Source organism: Panthera pardus, unplaced genomic scaffold, assembly GCF_024362965.1.
Source record: "Panthera pardus isolate Hobbes unplaced genomic scaffold, ASM2436296v1 HiC_scaffold_10, whole genome shotgun sequence".
NCBI lineage: Eukaryota > Metazoa > Chordata > Mammalia > Carnivora > Felidae > Panthera > Panthera pardus.
This window is the reverse complement of record NW_026526655.1, coordinates 5,012,980-5,032,671: the sequence shown is the minus strand read 5'-3', so window position 1 is coordinate 5,032,671 and position 19,692 is coordinate 5,012,980. Positions and strand designations below refer to the sequence as shown.

Genomic DNA, 19,692 nt, shown 5'->3' with positions numbered 1-19,692 from the left:
CCGGTTCCCAGACCTTCAGTCAGGAACTGTTGACCGGAAATATTCTCAAACAAGCCTGTGTATGTATTTTGCACGTGTCGTATCCCCTTACGCTGGGAACGGTTGCATTTCTGCATGTTGACGCTTCGTTTTCCCAGCCACTTCGTATTCCATTATGTGGATATATCTAAATCTACCTAAGCCAGCTTTGGGTTTGTTACAAGTGACAGGAACAGGGGGACTCGCTGGGACGCTCTTTGAGTGTGCAGTTCATGTTGGGAGCGTCACTGTCATTGACTCCCCTGGATCATTGGGGTCACCCTGTAGACCTATAAGGCCACATCCCCATTTTTTTCAAAAAGAGCAGTCGGTGACGGAAAAGACGTGTTCTGCAGCTTGATAAGTAATGCTGTTCACTAGTGAGGGTGTTGGTTACCATTCGCCCACTGCCTACCCGGGGTCATCTCCGTGCTGGCTCCATTATTGTTTATCTGTTTGCAGGCTGTGTTTTCTCTGGGGGCTGCTGGGCTCACCAAAGAGTGGGTGTTCAGGTGCACCCCCCGTATTTAGCCCCCAGTGTGCTGGCTCCATTGGGGGGAGGGGTCAGAAGCAGTTCTCGGTTTTCGTTTTCACAAACGTCTTTCCTTCTGACTTCCTGCCGATGTACTTCTGTCCACCGCTCTGCCTGCCGGCCAGGCACTCGGGTCCCCAGGGGTCCAGTGTCTCCAGTGTTGAACACCGGTCCCTTCCAGCTTCCAGCTGAGGATTCGAGGCACATGCATCAGCCTCGCGTCCCCATCTGCTTGTGTCCACCCGTCTTCTCCCGATCCACTGACCCGTCCTTTCCTGAGCACAGGGTCCTTTGTGATGGGTCGTCCCACCTCCTAAGCGTCTTTGCAGGGCCAGCGGAGTCTGGTTTCTTGGGCGGCCACCCGCCTCGTTTTCGTGTCACCGTGGATCGGGTTCACCTTGCTCCCTTCAGACACATTTCTCGTCCTTCTCCGTGATACCCCCCAGCAGCACTGCACGCTTATGCCCTCTGCTTCTATCCCGGCACCCGTGTTTATTTGAAACTGATGGCATTGCTTGACTTTTAGGTATTTTGTGAATCACGTTACTACTTCTCGGACGTAACATGGAGTGATGAACGTTTCTGAGTTTGCGGAAAATACATAGAAAGTGAGAGGTGTTTGCCCTCAGCTGGTCGTAGTGGGAACGGCTGTCACCTCCTTGTGACTCACTCCGTCTGTTGACGAGGGCATAGTGTGCGTGGTGGTGTGGGGTCTCGTCCACAAGAGATGGTGAGCGGGAGGCGTGGGGAATCCGGTCCTTTGTATCCTCTGTTGTGGGTGGGCCCACCTGACCTGCACCCGTGATGGCCGCCCCGGGTGTTCTGGCCAGGGTGGGACTAGCTCTGTGGAGTCCCCACGGCGGCTGGGGACCCCTCGTCTCTCGGACGTATCGTACAGTCTTGACTGGATCTCCGCTGTGTCCTGTGTTTGGGAGGACCAAAACCCCAGCACGGTCTTCCGAACTGTAAATGGCTGTTGTATTGTGCACATGGGGATTTTCCAAGCCCAGTCATTCTCTGCATGACTTTGTTGGTGGGATTTCAGACAAGACTACCTTAGTGAAAAACAGACCAGAAGTTCACGGACAGCTATAGGGGCAGTTCTGGGAAAGCCTGGGACCTCCTCTGTCTTCCTGATGGCAAATGAGCGGGATCAGAGGGTCTCAACTCACCCCCGGACAGTGTGGTCCTGTGGGGCTCGGGCAACGGGGACATTCGAGGCGGGGAGGGACTAAGTTCTAGAAGCTCCTTGGGGTTGGATGGAACGTGCGTTATGGTTTAGGAGACGCAGACTTGGGAGCAGGAACGGGGCGGGAGTAGCATGAGAACCTGGTCTGCACCATTCTCGGTGTTGTTCTGGCTGGGGAAATGGCACGTTGGGGGCATTTTGACTCTGCGCTGAAGTGAGTTGTGGCACCTGACTTTGCTTTACCTCCTGTTTTACAGATGCCTTTGTGAATAGCCAGGAATGGACATTGAGTCGATCTGTCCCGGAGCTCAAAGTGGTGAGTGGTCCTTCCGGCCTCAGTGGCTGTCCTTCCTTCCTCACCTCCTCACCCCGCAGGAGAGCGGGGCTCTGTAAGAGGCAGGACGTGATGTGCGAGCACGCTCGGCCTGCATCCCGAGGGGGCCTGCTCATCCCCGGAGCCCAGATGGGGGGGGGGGGGGCACGCTTCTGGGTATGTCCCTGGGAAGGGCCAGGTGTAGCTGACCGTTGGGGACCGGAGCCCTGAGTGTGCCTGGGATGGCCACACCCATCCGTCCATCATTCTGTCTCTCCTGCCCTTGTGCACACGCGTGTGAGAGAGCGTGTGACACACGCATGCACCAGTAGGGCTTTATTTGTCCTCTGCCGGGATGTCATGGGCGGTTTCTGTGATGAGCCGTCAAGCTTGGGAATTCATCGCTTAAACCACGCGACTGGTCGTTCACCGTGTTACAGAGGAATGACATAAGATCAAAAGAAGAGTTTGTGTTTTAAGAACTTTATTCTTTCAGTGAGATTATTTAAAGCTTCAAATTGCCTTCTGTAAAAAGTGACTTGGTTCTTTGCAACCACACCTTGGAGCACCTGAAGTCCACACATTCCCCGTGTTAGGATGGAGGGAAGGGACCAGTATAACTTTTAAATAATCATCTTCTTTGTCACGTAAGCAGCATTTGGGAGAAGTATCTGTGTGTTCGTGTGTGTGTGTGTGTATTTACACATATGTGTGTATGCGTATGTTCGTGTGTTTATATGTCCATGCAAGTATACATACCTGTATACACATGTATATACCTTTGTGTATGTGCACGTATTTTTGTGTGTGTGCATGTGTGTATGTCTGTATACACAGATGTGTGTGTATTTGCTTGGGGCATTTGTATGTGTATGTGTGTGTGTGTGTGTGTAGACACGTATATGCATATGCATGTATAGGTGTGTGCTGTGCGTGTGTCTATATGTTTATATGCAGACACGTGTAGTTGTGTGGTATACGTATGTGTTTGCACCTGGGTGTGGCGTGGGCGTCCACTTTGAGCCACTCCAGCGTGGGGCCCTGATGATAGAACGCGGGCAGGCAGGCCCTTCTCGTCCATTCCCACCAGTGACGGGTGGCTTGGGCACAGGCCCGCTCGCTTCTCCCTGTGCCTCGCGCTCAGCCTTTCCCTTCCTGTGCCCTCTGTCCCGAGTTCCGTGTTGCTTTTAGTAGCTCCAGCCTGTGTGCCAGCGACCCCCCCGGAGGCCCTTGGACACCTTCTCCCCCTGGGCCCCAACCTCAGGGGTGCTTTGTGGGTGACCCAGGGCAGGGGCACAACCCTTCGGGTGTCTCACTCCTGAGATGAAGAGATGGAGCCAACAAGGAACATTCTGGACCTGGAACAGAGGCTGTGTAACTTTGGTCACCAGGAAAAACACGTTTTTAAACCGAAGAAACAAAGGATGAGGCGGGAAGGCATGCTGAGATCTGTCCACACGGTCTCCGTGCCTTCCTGTCCCCTCCTACGTGCCTGTCCCTGCTGCCACCTCTGGGTGTCCTGGTCGGGGGACATCTTGTCCCCGCCGGAGCTCTGGCCTTTCTCTGCAGCACCTGCCAGCAGGTTTCCTTCCTGGTGGGAGACGTCAGATCTGTCGGTCCCACCCCCTTCCCGAAGCCGGGTTTCTGCCTTGAAACGGCCACCTCTTTCTGCTTCACGTTTTGTAACCACGGTACCTGGCACAGGATTGGTCCCACCTGGCGCCTTCAGGAGACGCCTGTCGAATGAAGTTTGTTGGCGGCACTGTTGCTGGGAGGTTTGGGGGAAGATGTACCAGTTGCAGATACGCCCCCACTCCCGTGAAACCGCCAAGAGCCCCTGCATGGTCCACGATCAGAGCGCCAGGACGGAGCGATGCTGGGGTGACGGTGACGCGGGCCGCGCCAGGAGGCGCTCGCTCTGCACAGGGCATGTTGTGAGGGCGTCACACGAGCATCTTGCGCTCACCCGCCTGCTGCCCACGACTCGGGTACCGTTGTTACCCCTGTTTCAAGATGAAGAAACGCCCTCTGAATCCTGAGAGTTTCCCCACGAGCCGCACAGTCAGCAGATGGCGGGCCTGGGATTTGAACGCGGTTTGCGCTTCTGCACCAGCGGGAACCTCCTCCGTCTTGCTGCCCAGGCTGCTGGCCCCACGTGGCCACTGGGCGCTGGCAGGGTGGCCCGTGCGACTGACGAGCTGAGTTCAAACTTTTCGTTGACGTTCAGTCAACTTAAATCGAAGGAGCCGAATGAGGCCGGCGACTCCCCTCGTGACGGTGTTACAGTCTGACTGTGATCCTTGAGTATCGAGCTGTCTGATTTGGGGAGTTGGGGGGGGTTCTGCCGGAGCCCCCATGTTCGTGCCGGCCCGTAATTGAGAATGGTCACTCCTAAAAACTGGTTTTCTGCTGGTGTTTCAGAAGCATGTAATTTCCTGGAGTGAATGCCTAGAGGTGTAGGAAGGGTTATGTTCGGAGGCAGCATGGATCCGTGCTCCTGAAGGGTGACTGTTTCGAGGCTTGCTAGAACGTGCCAGAGGTTGACTACGTCCCGTGGATGAGGAACCAGGACTCTGCCTTCATGCGGAGGAAGTTCTCTTTGTCCTGCCCTGTGTGTGGATGGACAGACCCCGGCGGGACAGCCCCGCTCTGGTCAGGGAGCCCTCCCGCCGAGCAAGGGCAGCTGCCCGTCCTCAGCAGGTCCCTTCTGTGCCGAGGAGTTCTCCGCGTCTCCAGAAAGTGCTCCTTTGTTCAGAGGCAGCCCCCCGTGCATCCACAGGGCCGCCGTTGTTCCGCGCCCTCGCACGACATCCCCCGAGACAGGTGGCCCCTTAGGTCAGCGCCTCCGGGATCCCTGACTTCTGTGTCACAGACGCAGCAATTAAATGACATAATCGCAAGCCTCAAGTGGACTCTTTATGTGATATCTTGCAATAAATCTTCTGGAATCTGTCAGAGAAGAGAATCTCAGTGTTGGCTTTCTTTTCAAGCGTGGTGGTGCCATGCCTCATGTTTTCTCAAGTTGTGTTCTGCTTGGGTAATCAATGATCAGTTGCTCTTGGATCCGAACGTGGGTCACCGTCCTCGGGCGGCAGGCAGTGGGTGCTCCCTGCTCACATCTGGGCAGAAACAGGAAATACGCCCTCAACGTCTCGCCCGCAGAGGGAGCGTTAGGCACTTGTCACACCCTCCTGTGGGTTTTCTTTGGATTCCCAGCTGGGATTTTTATTGACGGCCTTGATTTTCTTTTCAACAAACTGCACTAAGTTTGGCAGGTAAGTGGTGAGATTTAGGATGACAGAAAAATCAGTCTAAACAGAGACGGTGCTCTTTCCCCTCTTGTCACTGGAGAACGTGGAGCAGTGGCCCTGACGGTCGGGGCTCCTACCCAGGGCGCAGGGCCCGTGGCACCGTGACGGCGTCTGTCTGCCGTCGAGTCATTTGCCGGACGCCTCACCTGTGCTCCTGAGCGGCTCCGTATGAAGCCCGTAGGCGAGGGTGAGCTCTCCTCCTTTTATCCAGAAGCGGTCGTGGAACCCGGAGGAGCTTCACAGCCTGAAAAGCATTTTCGTCCCTTTTTATTTCCTCCTCACAGCCGGCTGTTTGTTTCTGCCTGTGGTTCAAACTAACACAAGGCCCATGGGGTGCCAGTAGAAGGTCTCCGGGGTGGCCTTCCCCCCGCCACCCCCAAGACTCATTGGTTTTTCTCCTGAAGGGGAAGCTCATTCTCTGCAGAGCACCGTTGTGTGAGGAGGAAGGAATGTGCCACACGCAGGAAGCACAGAGCGAGCAGTGTTTGATTCTGAGCGTTTTCCTCCTCGGGAAAGAGAAAGTCTAATCTTAATTAAAAATTTAATTTTGCGGCACGCTGGTTTGGGTTTTCTCAGCATGAGCTGACAAACAGCAGGTGCCCTTGAGCAAAAGAATAATTAATAGGTAGAGATTCTCAGCTTATAGAGGCCCCAGGTAAAAAGAAGACAGGAGTCCCCTCGGAAAGGGAAACATCTCTATTTCGGGTCTGCCCACGTCACCTGGCTTTGTGCCCCGGTAACAAAGCATCTCTGTTTGTCCTGGTGCTGGAGCCGCTCGCTCGTTTGCTCATTTACGCAGCGGGTGCCGTCGGGAGACTCCCGGGCCGGGTGCAGCGCTGGGACCCAGGGGACAAAGACCCAGACCCTGCCCTTCGGAAATTGTCAGCATCTCCGACAGACCTGCATAGTGATGCTGGTAACACAGAGGTCACGAGACGGCATTGTGAGGAGGGCACTAAGGGGGCTTTGAGGAGAGGTTCCCGGTTGAGGCTGTGCTTTAGGAAGGCTTCTCGGAGGAGGTGACCTCTGAGCCGCTTGCTGAGCAGTGAGCAGGAGTAGTATTTCAGGAAGTGATTGATGAGGAAAGGTCCAGGTGTCTGGAGACAGGTAGCAAGTCCTGTCAGGGCGAGGCAGTTTCCAGGAGTCTCTCTGCTATTCCTGGGGTGAAGGGGGGAGCCTGTAGACAGACCAGCTAGCGTCTGCCCCGGTGACCCAGTGTGACTAGGAAAGTGCTTAGGAGCACCAGGGCTCCACGGGAATCTGGGATGGTTTCCACGTTTCCGGTTTGAGAAGCCTGGTGAGGTGTGGCCATAGAGGGTGACGAGCAAACCGGGGCGAGAATGCGCGATCTGGACGTGCTGGGGTTCGAGCACCAGCTTGGGTGGCATGGGGTGCATGTGGACGACTTGTGTGGTGGGGGGGTTGGAGAACGAGATTCGGGAACAGCAGGTTGGTCCGGGAGGGCGGGACGTGGCCAGGCGCACCGGGGCCCCAGAGTCGAGACTCTGGAAGAAACTAGGAGACCTGGAGAGTGTTCACGTGGGCTTAGCAGGAATTCCAGGAGGACGCTCGGGCAGGAAGTTTGGAGAAAGCGCGTCTGGTCTGTGGCTTCCAGTGATGGGCTGGGTCAGGAGCAAGAGGGAGGCTAGCGCTTTTAGGAATGAGGTCATCTCTGACCTCAGGGCCAGCGTCCCTGTGGCTCTTGGATCAGCACTTGACATTGTGAGGGTCGAGGGCGGGACCAGGAGGGCGGGAGCGTAGCTGTGAGCCTGGCCCTGGTGGGAAAGGGGAGGCAGGCTCGTAGGAGGCCACCTGCGTCCGGAGGCAGGGCTCTGGTTTTGTGTTTCTGAAAGAATTGATTTGGGCGTGCTTAAACGCAGAGAGGAGAGATCTGGTGGGGAAGGTACAGTACAGGGGGGGGGTCGCTGATGGGCTGCTTGCGGAGAAGGCAGAGGGCGTGAGGTCCCCAGCACAGGCGAAGGGAAGCCTTCCCAAGGGGCCGGCTGCCCTCAAGTCCGTGTCTTGGCTGTGCTAACGGGGAGCTTTTCCTGAAGAAGGTATCACGCGGGCCACACTGCCTGCCGGTTCCTGGTGTTTTACTCCATTTCAGCCTGCTGTCTTGCCAGAGCAGTGGCCCTCCTGACTCTCGATGGGCATTTTTAACCCAGTCCGGACCCCTCTGCTGCCTTGACCGTGGGCCGAGCCCCTGCAGCCCCTCCCCCACACCGTCCTTTCTCAATGTTTCTCAGCTGGCCTGGCTCCAGAACCACCCCCCGAGTCTGGTGGAATGTACCAGAATACCCTTCTCACTCCCATTTTACTCTGTCCTGGACCGCGCCCCGTTCGACACAGCAAACCCCACCCGGGACGGTGAGGGTGCGCAGTCCGTGTCGACGGGCCGACTCAGCCTACGCTCTCCCGATAGACCCGCGGCACACGGTGTCGGAAGAAGGCCGCTGTCTGTGGGTTCACACGGCGTTGACGCCCTCTGAGCCGGCAAGGCTGATGAGAGCAGGAGGTTCAAACGGAGGGCACGGGAATCTCTTCCACTTGTGGAGGAGAATTTAATGAGCCGGGTTCGGGCCCTCCAGCCGCTGCTTGCCTATGGTCACGCTCAGACTTAGGTTTTCCCCTCCCCCTGTTTGCAGATCGACGAGCAGAGTGATGTAATGATACTGAACGGTCGTCCGATTCTTTGTTTCAGGGAATCGTGGGTAACCTGGCCAGCGGAAAGTCGGCCCTGGTGCACCGGTATCTGACCGGCACGTACGTCCAGGAGGAGTCTCCCGAAGGTACGCTGGGTGGCAGGCCACGTCAAGCTCAGGAGCGTTTAGCTTACGAAAGTTTTCCGTAGCGTATTCTAAGTCGTTACTATGATGCATCACACGTTTTGAGAAAGAATAAAATACCAGGCAGTGAAAGTCCTTAGGATGTTGTTTCTTTTGTAGTATTTTTAGCTAACTGATGATATTCTCTTTGGCATTTGGAGCCGTAGAGTAGAGCCTTGAAATGCTGTTGAATTTATTTCTTATCTAGCAGTCCTGGCGTTTCAAATGTTAATCCAGGGTCACCCCTTTAAACGTGACTCGGACATTTGTCTGTTCCCGATACTAAGTTTGTACGTAATCTGCACGTACTGTTACCTAGTGGTAGATAGGAGCCTCTCAGGTTACCACCACCGTATGTTTGAGTATGTTCCCCCCATATATTGTATTCTGAACATTTAAGAACCATTTTGCATGAGAGTAAGAGATTTCTTTTGCCATTAGGCTTTTGCTTCTTCAGTTAACACGTTCACATTTTATTTTTTGCTTTACGTAGAGTTAAGGCAGTGACAGGAAGCCACGTAATCCCTGTGTTCTTTAATCCACGTAGAGTTCACAGGAAGTTTTCTGAGTTATATTTTCTCTCCGTGTAAGCTTTTAAAATCCAACTCTGAGACACTGAATTTCTGGTTCCTTCTTTTTCTTACTGGCTGTTCCATTCTTTGCAGATATGGACGCAGGTAACTATACATTTTCTTCATGGCAGAACTTGTCTTGTTGGAAGAGAGAGGAGAGACACAACTTCGCGCTGTAGTGTTCCCTTGCCTCCTCGTTCTGTGTATCATCCGATTTTGTTTCATTTCATCCTTTTATTTCAGTTAAACATTTCACCCTGTTTTGTCCCTTAGATGTCTTCTTAGCAGTAGTTCTGAGTAGCTTCCCATGTTTCCTGTAACACCTGTTCTGGCATTTAACTCTTGTCCTGGATCCCGTGTAACCATTCAGAAGAGTCTGGAAGGCTGGCGTTCTGGGGCCCTTCAGAGCTCTGCCGTCATTGGGCAGAATTTTGCAACCCTGTCATCACGGCCTCGTGGTGGTCACCTCAGGGAAAGGCCCTCTTTTCCGTTACCCGTGTGGAGAGGAGGGTTTAGGGAGGTGGGTCGTGGAGGCTCCTGGGCAGGGATCGAAGGGAAGCAGGGTGTCTATCTGATGGAAAACGTATACACATGCTAGAAAATGGCATGGTTTGGAGACAGGGGTCGGGGGGGGGGGGGCTGCGGGGAGGAGAGAAGGTTCCAGGTCTTTCTGACGTCTTTCCTGGGACCTGTGCCTGAGCCGTGCTGGTGTTGGATTTGTTCCTTGGTGTCTGAGCGTGGAATGTAGCCATGGTCGTTTTGATTCCACCTGGAGAGTCCGAGCATTTTTCTCGGGCTTTCTACTCACTTGTTCGGGGTTAGGCGTTGACCCCAGATGCCGAGGGACTGGCTGACCTGACCTCAGATGATCCCCTCCTCCAGTAAATCCACTCGCGCTCTCCTCAGATGCTCTGATTTCCACCAGGGGCCGCCGGTGACGTGGTGTGGGCCCCTGGCTTTGCTGCCAGTGCTCTGGTGTTGGGTTCGGTGTCCCGTGTGGTTAGTGCGGGAGTCCCTGAGCCGTGGACGCCGTTCTCGTCCCCACGCGGTGCTGTTTTGTCATTATTGTAGCTTCTGCTGTTTTCCCGCTTGCTGTTTTCGGTCTGTTCCACCACATTTGGGCCTGTGGTTTCTTTGCCGGGGGCCCTTATATTTTGATGAGCATGAAGGCATTTTTCTTGAACGTTCATACTTCAAAAGTAAAATTTGTACCCAGTGGGGTGACTTAAACCGTGGTCTCTAATGAACCCACTTCCTTGACACCTTTTACTCTACTAAAATTTCATGGCATCGCATACACTTATAAAAGTACGTTATTTTAAAGGAGAGCGAGTGACTACACCAAAGGCCGTCCCTGTCCTCGTCGGCAAAGTCTCATCCCCCCTCCCCTCCTCCAGTGGCGCCTGTGCCCAGGGCCCCCCGGACCAGGGGAAGGACTGTCAGTGGTCTTTTCTCAAGGGCCCAGCCCACCTGTCTTCTCACGTGACCCCAGGTCATGGGTGGGGCTGCCAGGTGGCCCCAGTGGACCTGCGTCAGGCCTCTGGCTGCAGAAAGAAACTGGGGCAGGTGCCCCGTGTGCCTGGAAACCCCATAGGCCCCAGTGAATCTTTGTTTCCCAGGAGCTGTCTGCACGTGCCTTCGTGGAACCAGGCATGTGGCCATGTCCTTGCCTGTCATGCAGGGGGACCAGGGAGCTGCCCCCCACTTCCTGTCCACTTGCCTGGGCCTCTCATGCAGGGGGACCAGGGAGCCCGCCCCCCACTTCCTGTCCACTTGCCTGGGCCTCTCATGCAGGGGGACCAGGGAGCCGCCCCCCACTTCCTGTCCACTTGCCTGGGCGAGTTTTCAGAGCTGCAGGAGAATCCGGTTGTTTCTGAAAGGACACGAACAAGGAAAGCCTGGGTCTCTCGCCGTCTGGCCACACTGAAGTTGTTCCTTACCACCAGGGAGTCTGCACCTAGAAAGTAATCATAGTTCTTGTCGAGTGTGTTAACATCGACCGAGTGCCTGTGCCCGCCTCGTTGAGAAGCTTTACGTTCAGAACGTTCTGGAGTCGGGACGTACCAGAGTCGTTGCCCAGGTTTACGGAGCATGTCCGAGCAACAGAATCCCGTCCCACGAGTGTGGATGGCAGGTGAAGCCGATTAGAGCTCAGCCCCACCTGCCACAGCTCACAGAGACCAGAGGTCAGGTTCGAGGGCAGCTAGCTGCTGACGGGCATCTCCATCGCCACGCTGGGGGCGGTGCCCTTCAGGTGAGCTGCAAGGCCTATCCACTCCTTCTGGTTTGTCCTCCTTTTCCTCTCGCAGCTGCCGGGGGACCAGCTGCCTCTGGCCGCACGCGGGCAGTGACTTCAGGCACGAGGATTGTTGCTGCCGGGACTGTGAGGTCTGCTTGCGCACCTGGCGCCCTCCTGGAGCTCTCCTGTTCCCACCTGGTTGTCCCTTGATTTAATTAGCGTGCAGTGTCCTTTAGCGTCACTCTGACCCGTCACAGGATCTGTAGGTTGCTGGCTGTGTGAGGTGGCGAAGGCCTGCTGTTTTCAGGCGAGTGCTCTCTCCGTAGAAAACTCTGGCATGGGATGACCCCAGACGTTTGCCGGAACGTACTTTGCATCAGACTGGTCGTAGCTGGGTTTCCGAGGATAACAGCTGTTGTGTTTTAGTCGTGTGATTCCTTCTCGCTGGTATTTTATCCTCGTAGCAGAGAGAGTTGAGTAACACGATTTGGGTAATTTTAAAGATGCAGTTTAAATGAGAGACGGATTTAAATATTTTGTGTATTTTTTTAATTAGTAAATTAGCAATGCAAAAGTGGGCACCTCAGCAGGGAGCCAGTGATTCCATCAGAGGAATCCAAGGAGTAAAATTTTGTGCAGGCAGATATCCGTTCGGCCGTGTGTGTGCGTGTGTGTGCGTGTGTGTGTCTGAGTCCTAAGGCCGCCCTGACGAATTACTACAGACCAAGTGGCTTAAATCAGCAGAACTTCACCGTCACGGCTGTGCGGACCAGAAGCCTGCGATGAAGGTGTCGATGAGGGTGGTTCTTTCTGGAAGGCTCTGAGCGGGAGTCTCTTCTGTGCCTGGCTGCTGACAACCTTCGGCTGCTTGGCTCGTAGACCCATCGCTGCAATCTCTGTCCCTTTCATGCGACGACATTCTTCCGGTGTCCTTGTCTCCGTGTCCAGATTTCCCTCTTTTCGTGGGAATGGCAGTCACTGGGTGTAGGGTCCCCCCTCACCCCCCCGTTCTCTAGTCTGACCTCATTTTCATCACATCTGCCAAGACCCTCTTTCCAGATGAGGCCACGTCACAGGTGTCGGGGGCCAGGACTCGAATATCTCTCTTGGGGGCTGGGCTCCAACCCACGAATGACCCTCCGTGTTTTGCGCACACGGTGTGTAAGCAGAAGCTGCAGTCAGGGCCGTGAAGTTGCCCTGTTCCCTCCTGGGGCAGGAGGAGCGAGGGGCGACCCCCGCTCTTCCCGGAGTCTCACGGACACGAGATGAGCGTGTGTGTGTGACCTTCACACCTCTGATGGGAATTTCACGGCTGCCGTTCTCCTGCAGTAGAGACAAGATGAAAATGACCCCTTTGCTCTCAGCGCCCTATTAAAGGCTGCAAATTAGAATTGTGAATGATGTTTTGAGCATGGAATTGGAGTCTCCACCTCGTGTATGTGCTTAATATTCACGGTGCACCCCTCCTTCCCCACCGCAGACCTCCGTGACCGCCATTCGGCATTTAACTCTCTCCCCTCAAAACTGAGAAAAGGAAAAAAGGAGGGGAAACCAGGCTGTCCAGGGTTAGTGGGAATTTGACGGACACTGTGGACCTGCCCCGAGCCACTTGACCCCGGGCGGGCTGGAAGATTGTGACACTTGGAGCTTTGGAACGGAGTCGTTCCCCTGAGACCCTGTCTCCGTGACATCCCTACGTTCTTCTCCCTCATGCCGTGGGCCCTGCCGAGCTGTGCGGATGGCTCGTGCAGAAGCATCTGGAGCCCGGGGACCTCACACCCAGAGCTGCCTTTGTGTTCGTGGGGTAGGGGACGGGCCCAGAGCTGAGATGAGACTCAGCTGTCCAGTGGATTGAGTGGGAGATTATAAGGTTGGTGGAGACAGGCTTAAGAATGTCCATGGACCCTCCTTCCTGGGATAATAAGATTAACTGCTCTTCGCTAATTTTTCAAGGAAGTACCAGAACTAAACAGGGCAGAAGGTGCCAGGGTGTCCGTCCCTAGTTGTGGGTATCACGTGCAGGTGGACAGTTCTCTGGTACTGCCCCCTGCAACAAGGGCTTGCTGGCGGTAAGGTCCCCGCGAGCTGGCCGTCCCTCCCCCGTTCCTGCCTGCAGGACTCTGCCCGCGTCTGTCTCTGGGCAGCAGATAGGTTCTCAGGAGCACATGTATCCAAAATAGTTTTTTAATGAATGTTTACTTAGTTGCTTAGAAACAAACCATGTGGTAAACCACTTCGCCATATTTTCTGGGACACATGAAATGCGTTTAGGCCGTCTGCCCCCAAAATCCTTTCCAAATCAAATAAACGTGAAAAAAAATTTTTTTTGTCCACTACCACTGCTCAACAGATGTTAGGGCTTATTTCTAAACACGTCCTTTTGTGCTGTTTAACGTTCCAATGAAAAAATCTGTAATCTCTAATAAAAGTTGAGTTGTTTTGAAGCCCAGCCATTTAAATGTTTTCAACATAATTTTACCATGTTACTCGTAACCAAGTGATTATGTGTACATGATAATTTTTTAACGAGGATTATCTGTAAACCTTCAGATGACGAGCAGCCCGCCAGTAGGTTGGTTTAATAGATCGAGCAGAGGTCCGGTCTTTCACATTCCCTAACTATTTCAAAGCAGCCTCTGACCGTGGAAGTTTCACTGAGCTCTCCTTCCTTCCGTCCATGGAATAGTCCCGTTAACTCTGTCCTCTCCCAGCTAGGCCATAGGGAGGCTTAGGTGATGTTGTCCAGAGTAGGTGAAGGCTACTAAAATTCTTAGTAGAGCCACCAAGAAACAATAAGAGAGGCATATTCTCTATGGAAGAGAAAGCTGTAAAGGAAGAATAAGGAGGGGGGTGCCTGGGGGGCTCAGTCGGTTGAGCGTCCTGCTTCGGCTCAGGTCGTGATCTCGCGGTTCGTGGGTTCGAGCCCCGTGTCGGGCTCTGTGCTGATGGCTCGGAAACAAGAAACTGCGGGGCTACTGAGAGTCGCTACCTTCTAGATGGAGAGCAGAAGAGCCACCTGGGTAAACAGCTATACTTCACGGCAGTGACCGCCGCGTGGCCGGGTGAGTCTCTGAGCACCCAGAAGGGGGCGTGCCGGCTTGTGCCACGGGACTCGGAGCCCCCACGCGGTCCAGTGCGTGCTGTCGGCACAGCCTCTGCCTTCCTGAGACCCCTCTTGACGTCACACGTTGTTGTTACCAAACCGTTCCCTTACTAGGAAAGAGGAGAGGAGGACTCGTTTCAATGTTGCAATTACGATTTTTTCCCAGGAGAGGTTAGCACCAAAGGTGTTTTTTTAGGGCTTTAAACGCGTGACCTTTGCACTGCAAAGGAGAAAACAGTCACTGGGTCTGTCAAAGCTGAACCCCCGCCCCGTCCCCCCCCCCCCCCCCCCCCCCGCCACTTAGGTGCCCTCGCCCTCGACCTTTGCCACATCTGTCCCCGTCTTGGGCCCAGATTCTCGTCATCTTGGCAATCGACGCCCATCCCAGGGAATCCGAATGGCAGTGGGACCGACTGCCACTGGCCCGGGCGGCGCCTGCCCTGGTCTGGCAGCCACAGGGTCCGTGTGCGTTGTATTAGCCTAGACCCTTGAGCGGAAGGGACAGACTAGATGAGCAAGTTCAGTGTGCCTAAGTGGAGCAGAGATTGATTTACTTGAGGACCGGGAGCAGCGGAGGGCATGGGTTTAGCTCTGGAAAGTCCCTGCTGATCCACGTAAGCTCGTGAGGAACCGCCTCTCCCGCTTCTTGCCCCCGTGGGCTTCGTGCTCAGCTTGGTGGCAGGCAGTTGGTGGGTGGCCTCGTGACCCCGTGATCCTTAGTGTTCACAGCAGATGGGGGAGGGTTGATTGTTTCTCTCCGTGGCTGCAGCAGCCGGTCAGACGCGGCCCCGGCTGCCTTGCTGGAGCCCCGTGCTTCTCCTGTGTTGTAACCACTGGGGGGCTCGTAGCTCTTCTCCCCTGACTCACGGGTCGGGCGTCTCTGTTTGCACTGTGACCACCAGGTGCCCTGGAAATGCCGCGGGCACGGTTGAACTCACCCCAGCGCTGCCCCCGCCGGATCTCTCCCTGTGACTCCTGCAGTGTCCCTTTGGCTGCGGACCTGGGGCTTTTCAGGCATTGCTTTTCCTTCTTGGTTTTCAGGGGCACAGAACTTTGGAATGTTAGGCATTTGTTTGGATCCTAAGGTAGCAGCTCTCAGAACCGATTTCCTGCACCCCCCTCCGCACTGTCCTCTTAACTCACCACCTCTCCTTCCCCCTCGCTCTGTTTCATGGGTCCTGGGAAATGGGAGAGATCACGTACCTGTAACCATTCCTCGGCTAGGGCGATCTGACCATCGGGGCGGAGAGGTTTTCTGTGGAAGGCAGTGCAGAAAGGGAGAGATCCCGGGCCGAGGCCAGCCTTGGGGCGAACAGACAAGAGGGTGAGGGACACACCGTGCCGGGGCAGAGAGGAGGGTGCAGGAGAGGGAGGCGGGGGTTGGGAGAAGCTCCCTGCGTGGTTGTGGGTCAGGGTGGAGAGGAGGAGCGAACTTGAAAGTACAGAGCTGACCTTTCAGTCGTGGCCGATCAGAGGTGGAGCTGTCGGCGTCGTCGGCAGAAAACGTTGCATCCCGTGAGACCGCACTCGCTTGACCTCACGGCTCTGAGCGCGAGCTCCCCTGTGGGGTCATGGCCAGCTCCAGGGGCAGGACTCGGCGAGAGGGAGGTAGAAGTCAGCAGCCGTGAAATAGGCCAGGTGCCAGGAAGAATCCCTAGGGGAGTCTGTGGTATCCTGAAAGTGCCCTTGAACTCGCCTCCGGGTCCTGTGCTCCTACAGGAGTCAGGCGTCTCCGGCCTGAGGACCGGGCATCCGCAGGAACCGGCCGTGTGCTCTGGGAAGGACCGGGGCCGGTCGTGTGTGTATACACGCGTGCACACGTGCACAGCTACCAGTGACTAAAGGTCATAATTTTGTATGGTTCACGTGAGTTCGCAGACGACCGACCCAGGCCAGAAGTGAAAACCAGATTCTACTTCAGCGTCGTGTTTTATCCATCCCGGCCGGCTTCCTGGAGGTGGTGTGTTGGGAGACTCTGAGGCAGGACCTAGTTCAGGGAGAGTACGAAGCGTGATGAGGAGGTGATGCCCGTCCTGGGTCTGGAAGCTGCTTGTGTTCTGTTCCCGTAGCCCCGGGGAGCACCGGGTGCGGCCGGCACTCGTTACCCTTTTCTGAGCCCCGCCCCCCCATTTTTCTTAAAAGTGTTTTGCTTATTTTAAGCCATAACGTCACAAAGAAAAGAAGAAAACAGCTCTTGCTCTTTGAGGGCCACTTGAGTCTGTTCATGGTGTGGAGAGTCTGGAACCCCTGGGCTGGCGGACAGACCGTCTCTCTTCGTACTGCAGGACGAGGGGGGCGGGTCCGGGCTGCACTGAGCAGGGGGTCAGCGCCTGGCCCAGCATGGGGGTGGGGAGGGGAGGGCCTGTCAGAGTGCAGGGGAGGGGGGTCCCTGCATCGCCTGGCAGTGGGTCAGGGCAGTTGCTCTGTGAGTCTGGGGGCCCTCGTGAGAAATGGCTGGTGTAGGAGCCTTCTGGAGGCAGTCGGGGAGGCCTGACGGGCCATTGCTGGAGCCTGGCTCTGGAGCGGGGTGTGGGGACGAGCTCTGGAGATTGGAGCTGACGGACGGATGGATGGAAGGAGCTGCGGGCACCATACGTCCAGGCCCCCCATGGCCCCGTCAGGGGTGCTGGCTGCTCGTGGTTCGTCCGGGGCCCTGCGCCCTGGCACGCTCTCCGGCCTGGGCCGGCGCCCGACTGTGCCCCAGTGGCCGCTGCAAGCTAATCTCGTTCCGGGATGTTCCAGACGCAGCTTCCTGGGCCTTGCGAGGTCAGCTGTGGCCTCAGAGGCAGTGACACACAGGGACCCCCCCCCTCCCCCATCAGTGAGGGCGCCCGGGGCAGTCCTGTCTCCTGCCAGGCCTCGATGCAGCCCCACCCACGCTCCGTGCTGGCCACCTCAGGTGTTCTTGGGGATGAAAGCCTCCCTCTATCCAGGATGGAGACAGGCCTGGACGCAGAACCTCCTGGACTCCTTCCACTTAAGTAAATACACTGTTTCCATGGGACTGTAACAGTTCCAGAGAGAAGCTGGAAAACAGCCGTCTGAATCATAACGTGGACACTGTGCAGGCGTCGGCATCAGCATCAGAAACGGCAGAGGTGAGACGGACTCTCCAGCAGGGCTCCCTCACCCCTGCTCGGGCTGTTATGCCCATGAGCCGAAAGACTCGTTGCTTTTTTAAAGCTTTGTAAAAATAAGCCAATAAACACCCAGCAGGAAAGAATACGGCCCACAGCGCCTGATACGCTTATTACCTGGCCCTTTACGGAGACAGTTTGCTGACCCCTCACTCTGCAGAGCGTAGAAATGACGTCAGTTCGTTAAAACGTATAGGATTTCTTGGTTTCTCCGTAGGGTCCCATCTAACAGCAGCGTTTTTAAATTTCTTGAAGCACATACCTGGCTGATGATCAAAGAATGGTGAGGGAGCGTTCCTTAAAGATACTACTTTTATGTATTCGGTTCTAGGATTGCGTATTTTAAAATAGAGTTTACGTGCCGACAGCTTATGTCTTTAACGGGAGGTTATTTTCACACGGGTAACACTAGCTGAGAACAAGGAGTCTGAGGGACTGAGAGGCCAGCAGCCAGCGCCCCGGGAGCTGTGATCCCCCGCTCGCTCTCGCTCACGTCCTGACCCTCCAGCCCTCGACACGCACATCAGGCCCCGGGGGTGTCGCCGGTCCAGGAAGCCTTGTTTAAATATTCCGGGCGGGGAGTTTGTACCCAAATCTGCAGTGCTCTCTTACCTTTACCTTTTCTTAATGCCTAAAATAAATGTGCAAAATATTAAAAATAAAGCAACCACAAGTATATTTTACCCCAAAGAAACCAATGTGCAAGACTAAATATACTTTGTTAGGTGTCACCACACAAGCTATTTCAGGGGCAGCAGTGGATGCTGGAATGTTCAGGCATGACCACAGCGGTGGGTACTGGAACATTTGTAATAAACAGTTTACTGATTTGCTCATAAATCAGCAGGGCCCGTCATTATGTGACTGCTCTCTCTAGACGGCAGATTCGGGACCGGGCTGCCCAGCCCCGGCCCCATCCGCTCTGGGTTCTGGGGGCAGGCTCTGCACCTGCTCATGGTGCCCATCCCCCTCCCCCGCCCATCCCCCACCAAGCCTGGCCCTTCTTACCCGCTTCTTGTCCTGCCCGCTGTCCTTGACAGTAAGTCCGTGAGGGCACAGGTTCTGTCTTGTTCCCTCGCTCCCCGGCACCGACACCGTGCGTGGCACCCGGTGGGGCTTGCTCATCAGTGCTAGTGGTGGTTCAGACCAGGGTTCGGTCCACCCGGTGCCGGGAGGAAACGGAGAATTGGCCAGGAAGCAAGTCCCAAGTGGAGCTGAAGGAAAGGATCACACATGGTGACACCCGCGACTCGCCTGCTGCTATGAGAACCAGAGTGTCGTCGGAGTGCAAATCGGATGCGTTCTGTGCCTTCGTTCCCTTACCCCTTGCTCACGTGGAAGCCTGGCCTGAGGTTAGAAACACAGCCTTATGCGTAGGTGAGAGTCTCTTCTGTTGGGAGAGACTTGCAGCATCTTCTCTGTCGCGCATTTGGAGAAACGCTGTAGAGGACTTGCTGTTTCGTGAGCTGTTTCGACTTTTGTTCCCCCGGGTCTTCTGGAACACATGGAGTTAGGACCACGTACGGGGCAAGTCTTGGTTCTCCTGTGCGAATCGGAGCACCGTCTGCGGCCGCCTGGTTGCCGCTGCCTTGGTGCCCTCTGGTTTCACCGAGTTTGCAGGGTGAGCCCCTCTGAGTGTGAGTTTGCCTTTGGAAATCACACATTGTGACGTGGCGGTTTCTAGCTGGTGTGTGCGAGGCCCCTGTGACGTTTGAGGACGCTGACGGGCAGCTGGCGTGACCTAGCCGGTGCCCCCTCCCCATGGCCGCAGGGGCTGCCATTACCTGAGTTTTCACAGGAACCACTCAAGGTGGGGGCCCGGGGTTGGCCTCGGTGGCGGCTGTGCGTCTGTTCCCCTTTGTTGCCCGAAGCACCCGCACCCAACCTCACGACTTTGCAGATCGCCGGCTGGGCTCGGGGCGCTTGGAGGGAGCCGGGGTCCCTGCGTGTGCTGAGCTCTGCCGTCTGCCGTCCACCGCGGGTGCCTGACCCCTGGCACTGAGTTACTGGGGAAAATACCGAGTTCATGGGAGGAGTGCAAGTGAGCTCTGGGCTTTGGGTCCTAGTTTCTCCAAATAGGAAAATCCCGAGTGTGTGGCGCCAGGGCGGACTGAGTAGGTCCGGTGAGGGGGGTAGGAGGGGTGGGCTCTGAGCCCAAGGGCCAGTCGAGTGCCGGAGGAGGTCTGGCTCGTGACGCCAGGGCTGGAAACAGAGGCCGGACCCAAGGCTAGAGGCCCGGGTGGTCGGCATTATGCCTGGAGCGTGCGATGAGGGCAGGCGGGCGGGAAGTCACTCGCATGCACGGCGTTCCCCGCGTCTCAAAGCGGACCCCGGACACCTGCAGAAGGAGACCAGGTGCCTTGGGCTCTGTGGCCCCCTGCCTTCTGGAGTTGATGACAGCCCAGAGCTGACCTTCTGGTGCTCTTATCGCAGAGAACTTTGGGGGGGGG

The 19,692-nt window shown here is 55.7% G+C and overlaps 1 protein-coding gene across 18 annotated transcripts in view; it reads left to right on the top strand.

Moving 5' to 3' along the window:
- The window catches only part of AGAP1 (ArfGAP with GTPase domain, ankyrin repeat and PH domain 1), a 546,313-nt gene that overhangs the window by 187,024 nt on the left and 339,597 nt on the right, over positions 1 to 19,692 (top strand). For 12 of the 18 annotated variants that reach the window (XM_019445480.2, XM_053903418.1, XM_053903439.1 and 9 more), the window contains exons 2-4: positions 1,997 to 2,055; positions 8,068 to 8,155; positions 8,857 to 8,868. In XM_019445480.2, coding sequence (XP_019301025.2) covers positions 1,997 to 2,055; positions 8,068 to 8,155; positions 8,857 to 8,868 — 159 coding nt within the window. The remainder of the gene's footprint in view (positions 1 to 1,996; positions 2,056 to 8,067; positions 8,156 to 8,856; positions 8,869 to 19,692) is intronic. The other 6 variants (XM_019445481.2, XM_019445482.2, XM_019445483.2 and 3 more) reach the window with 2 other exon arrangements.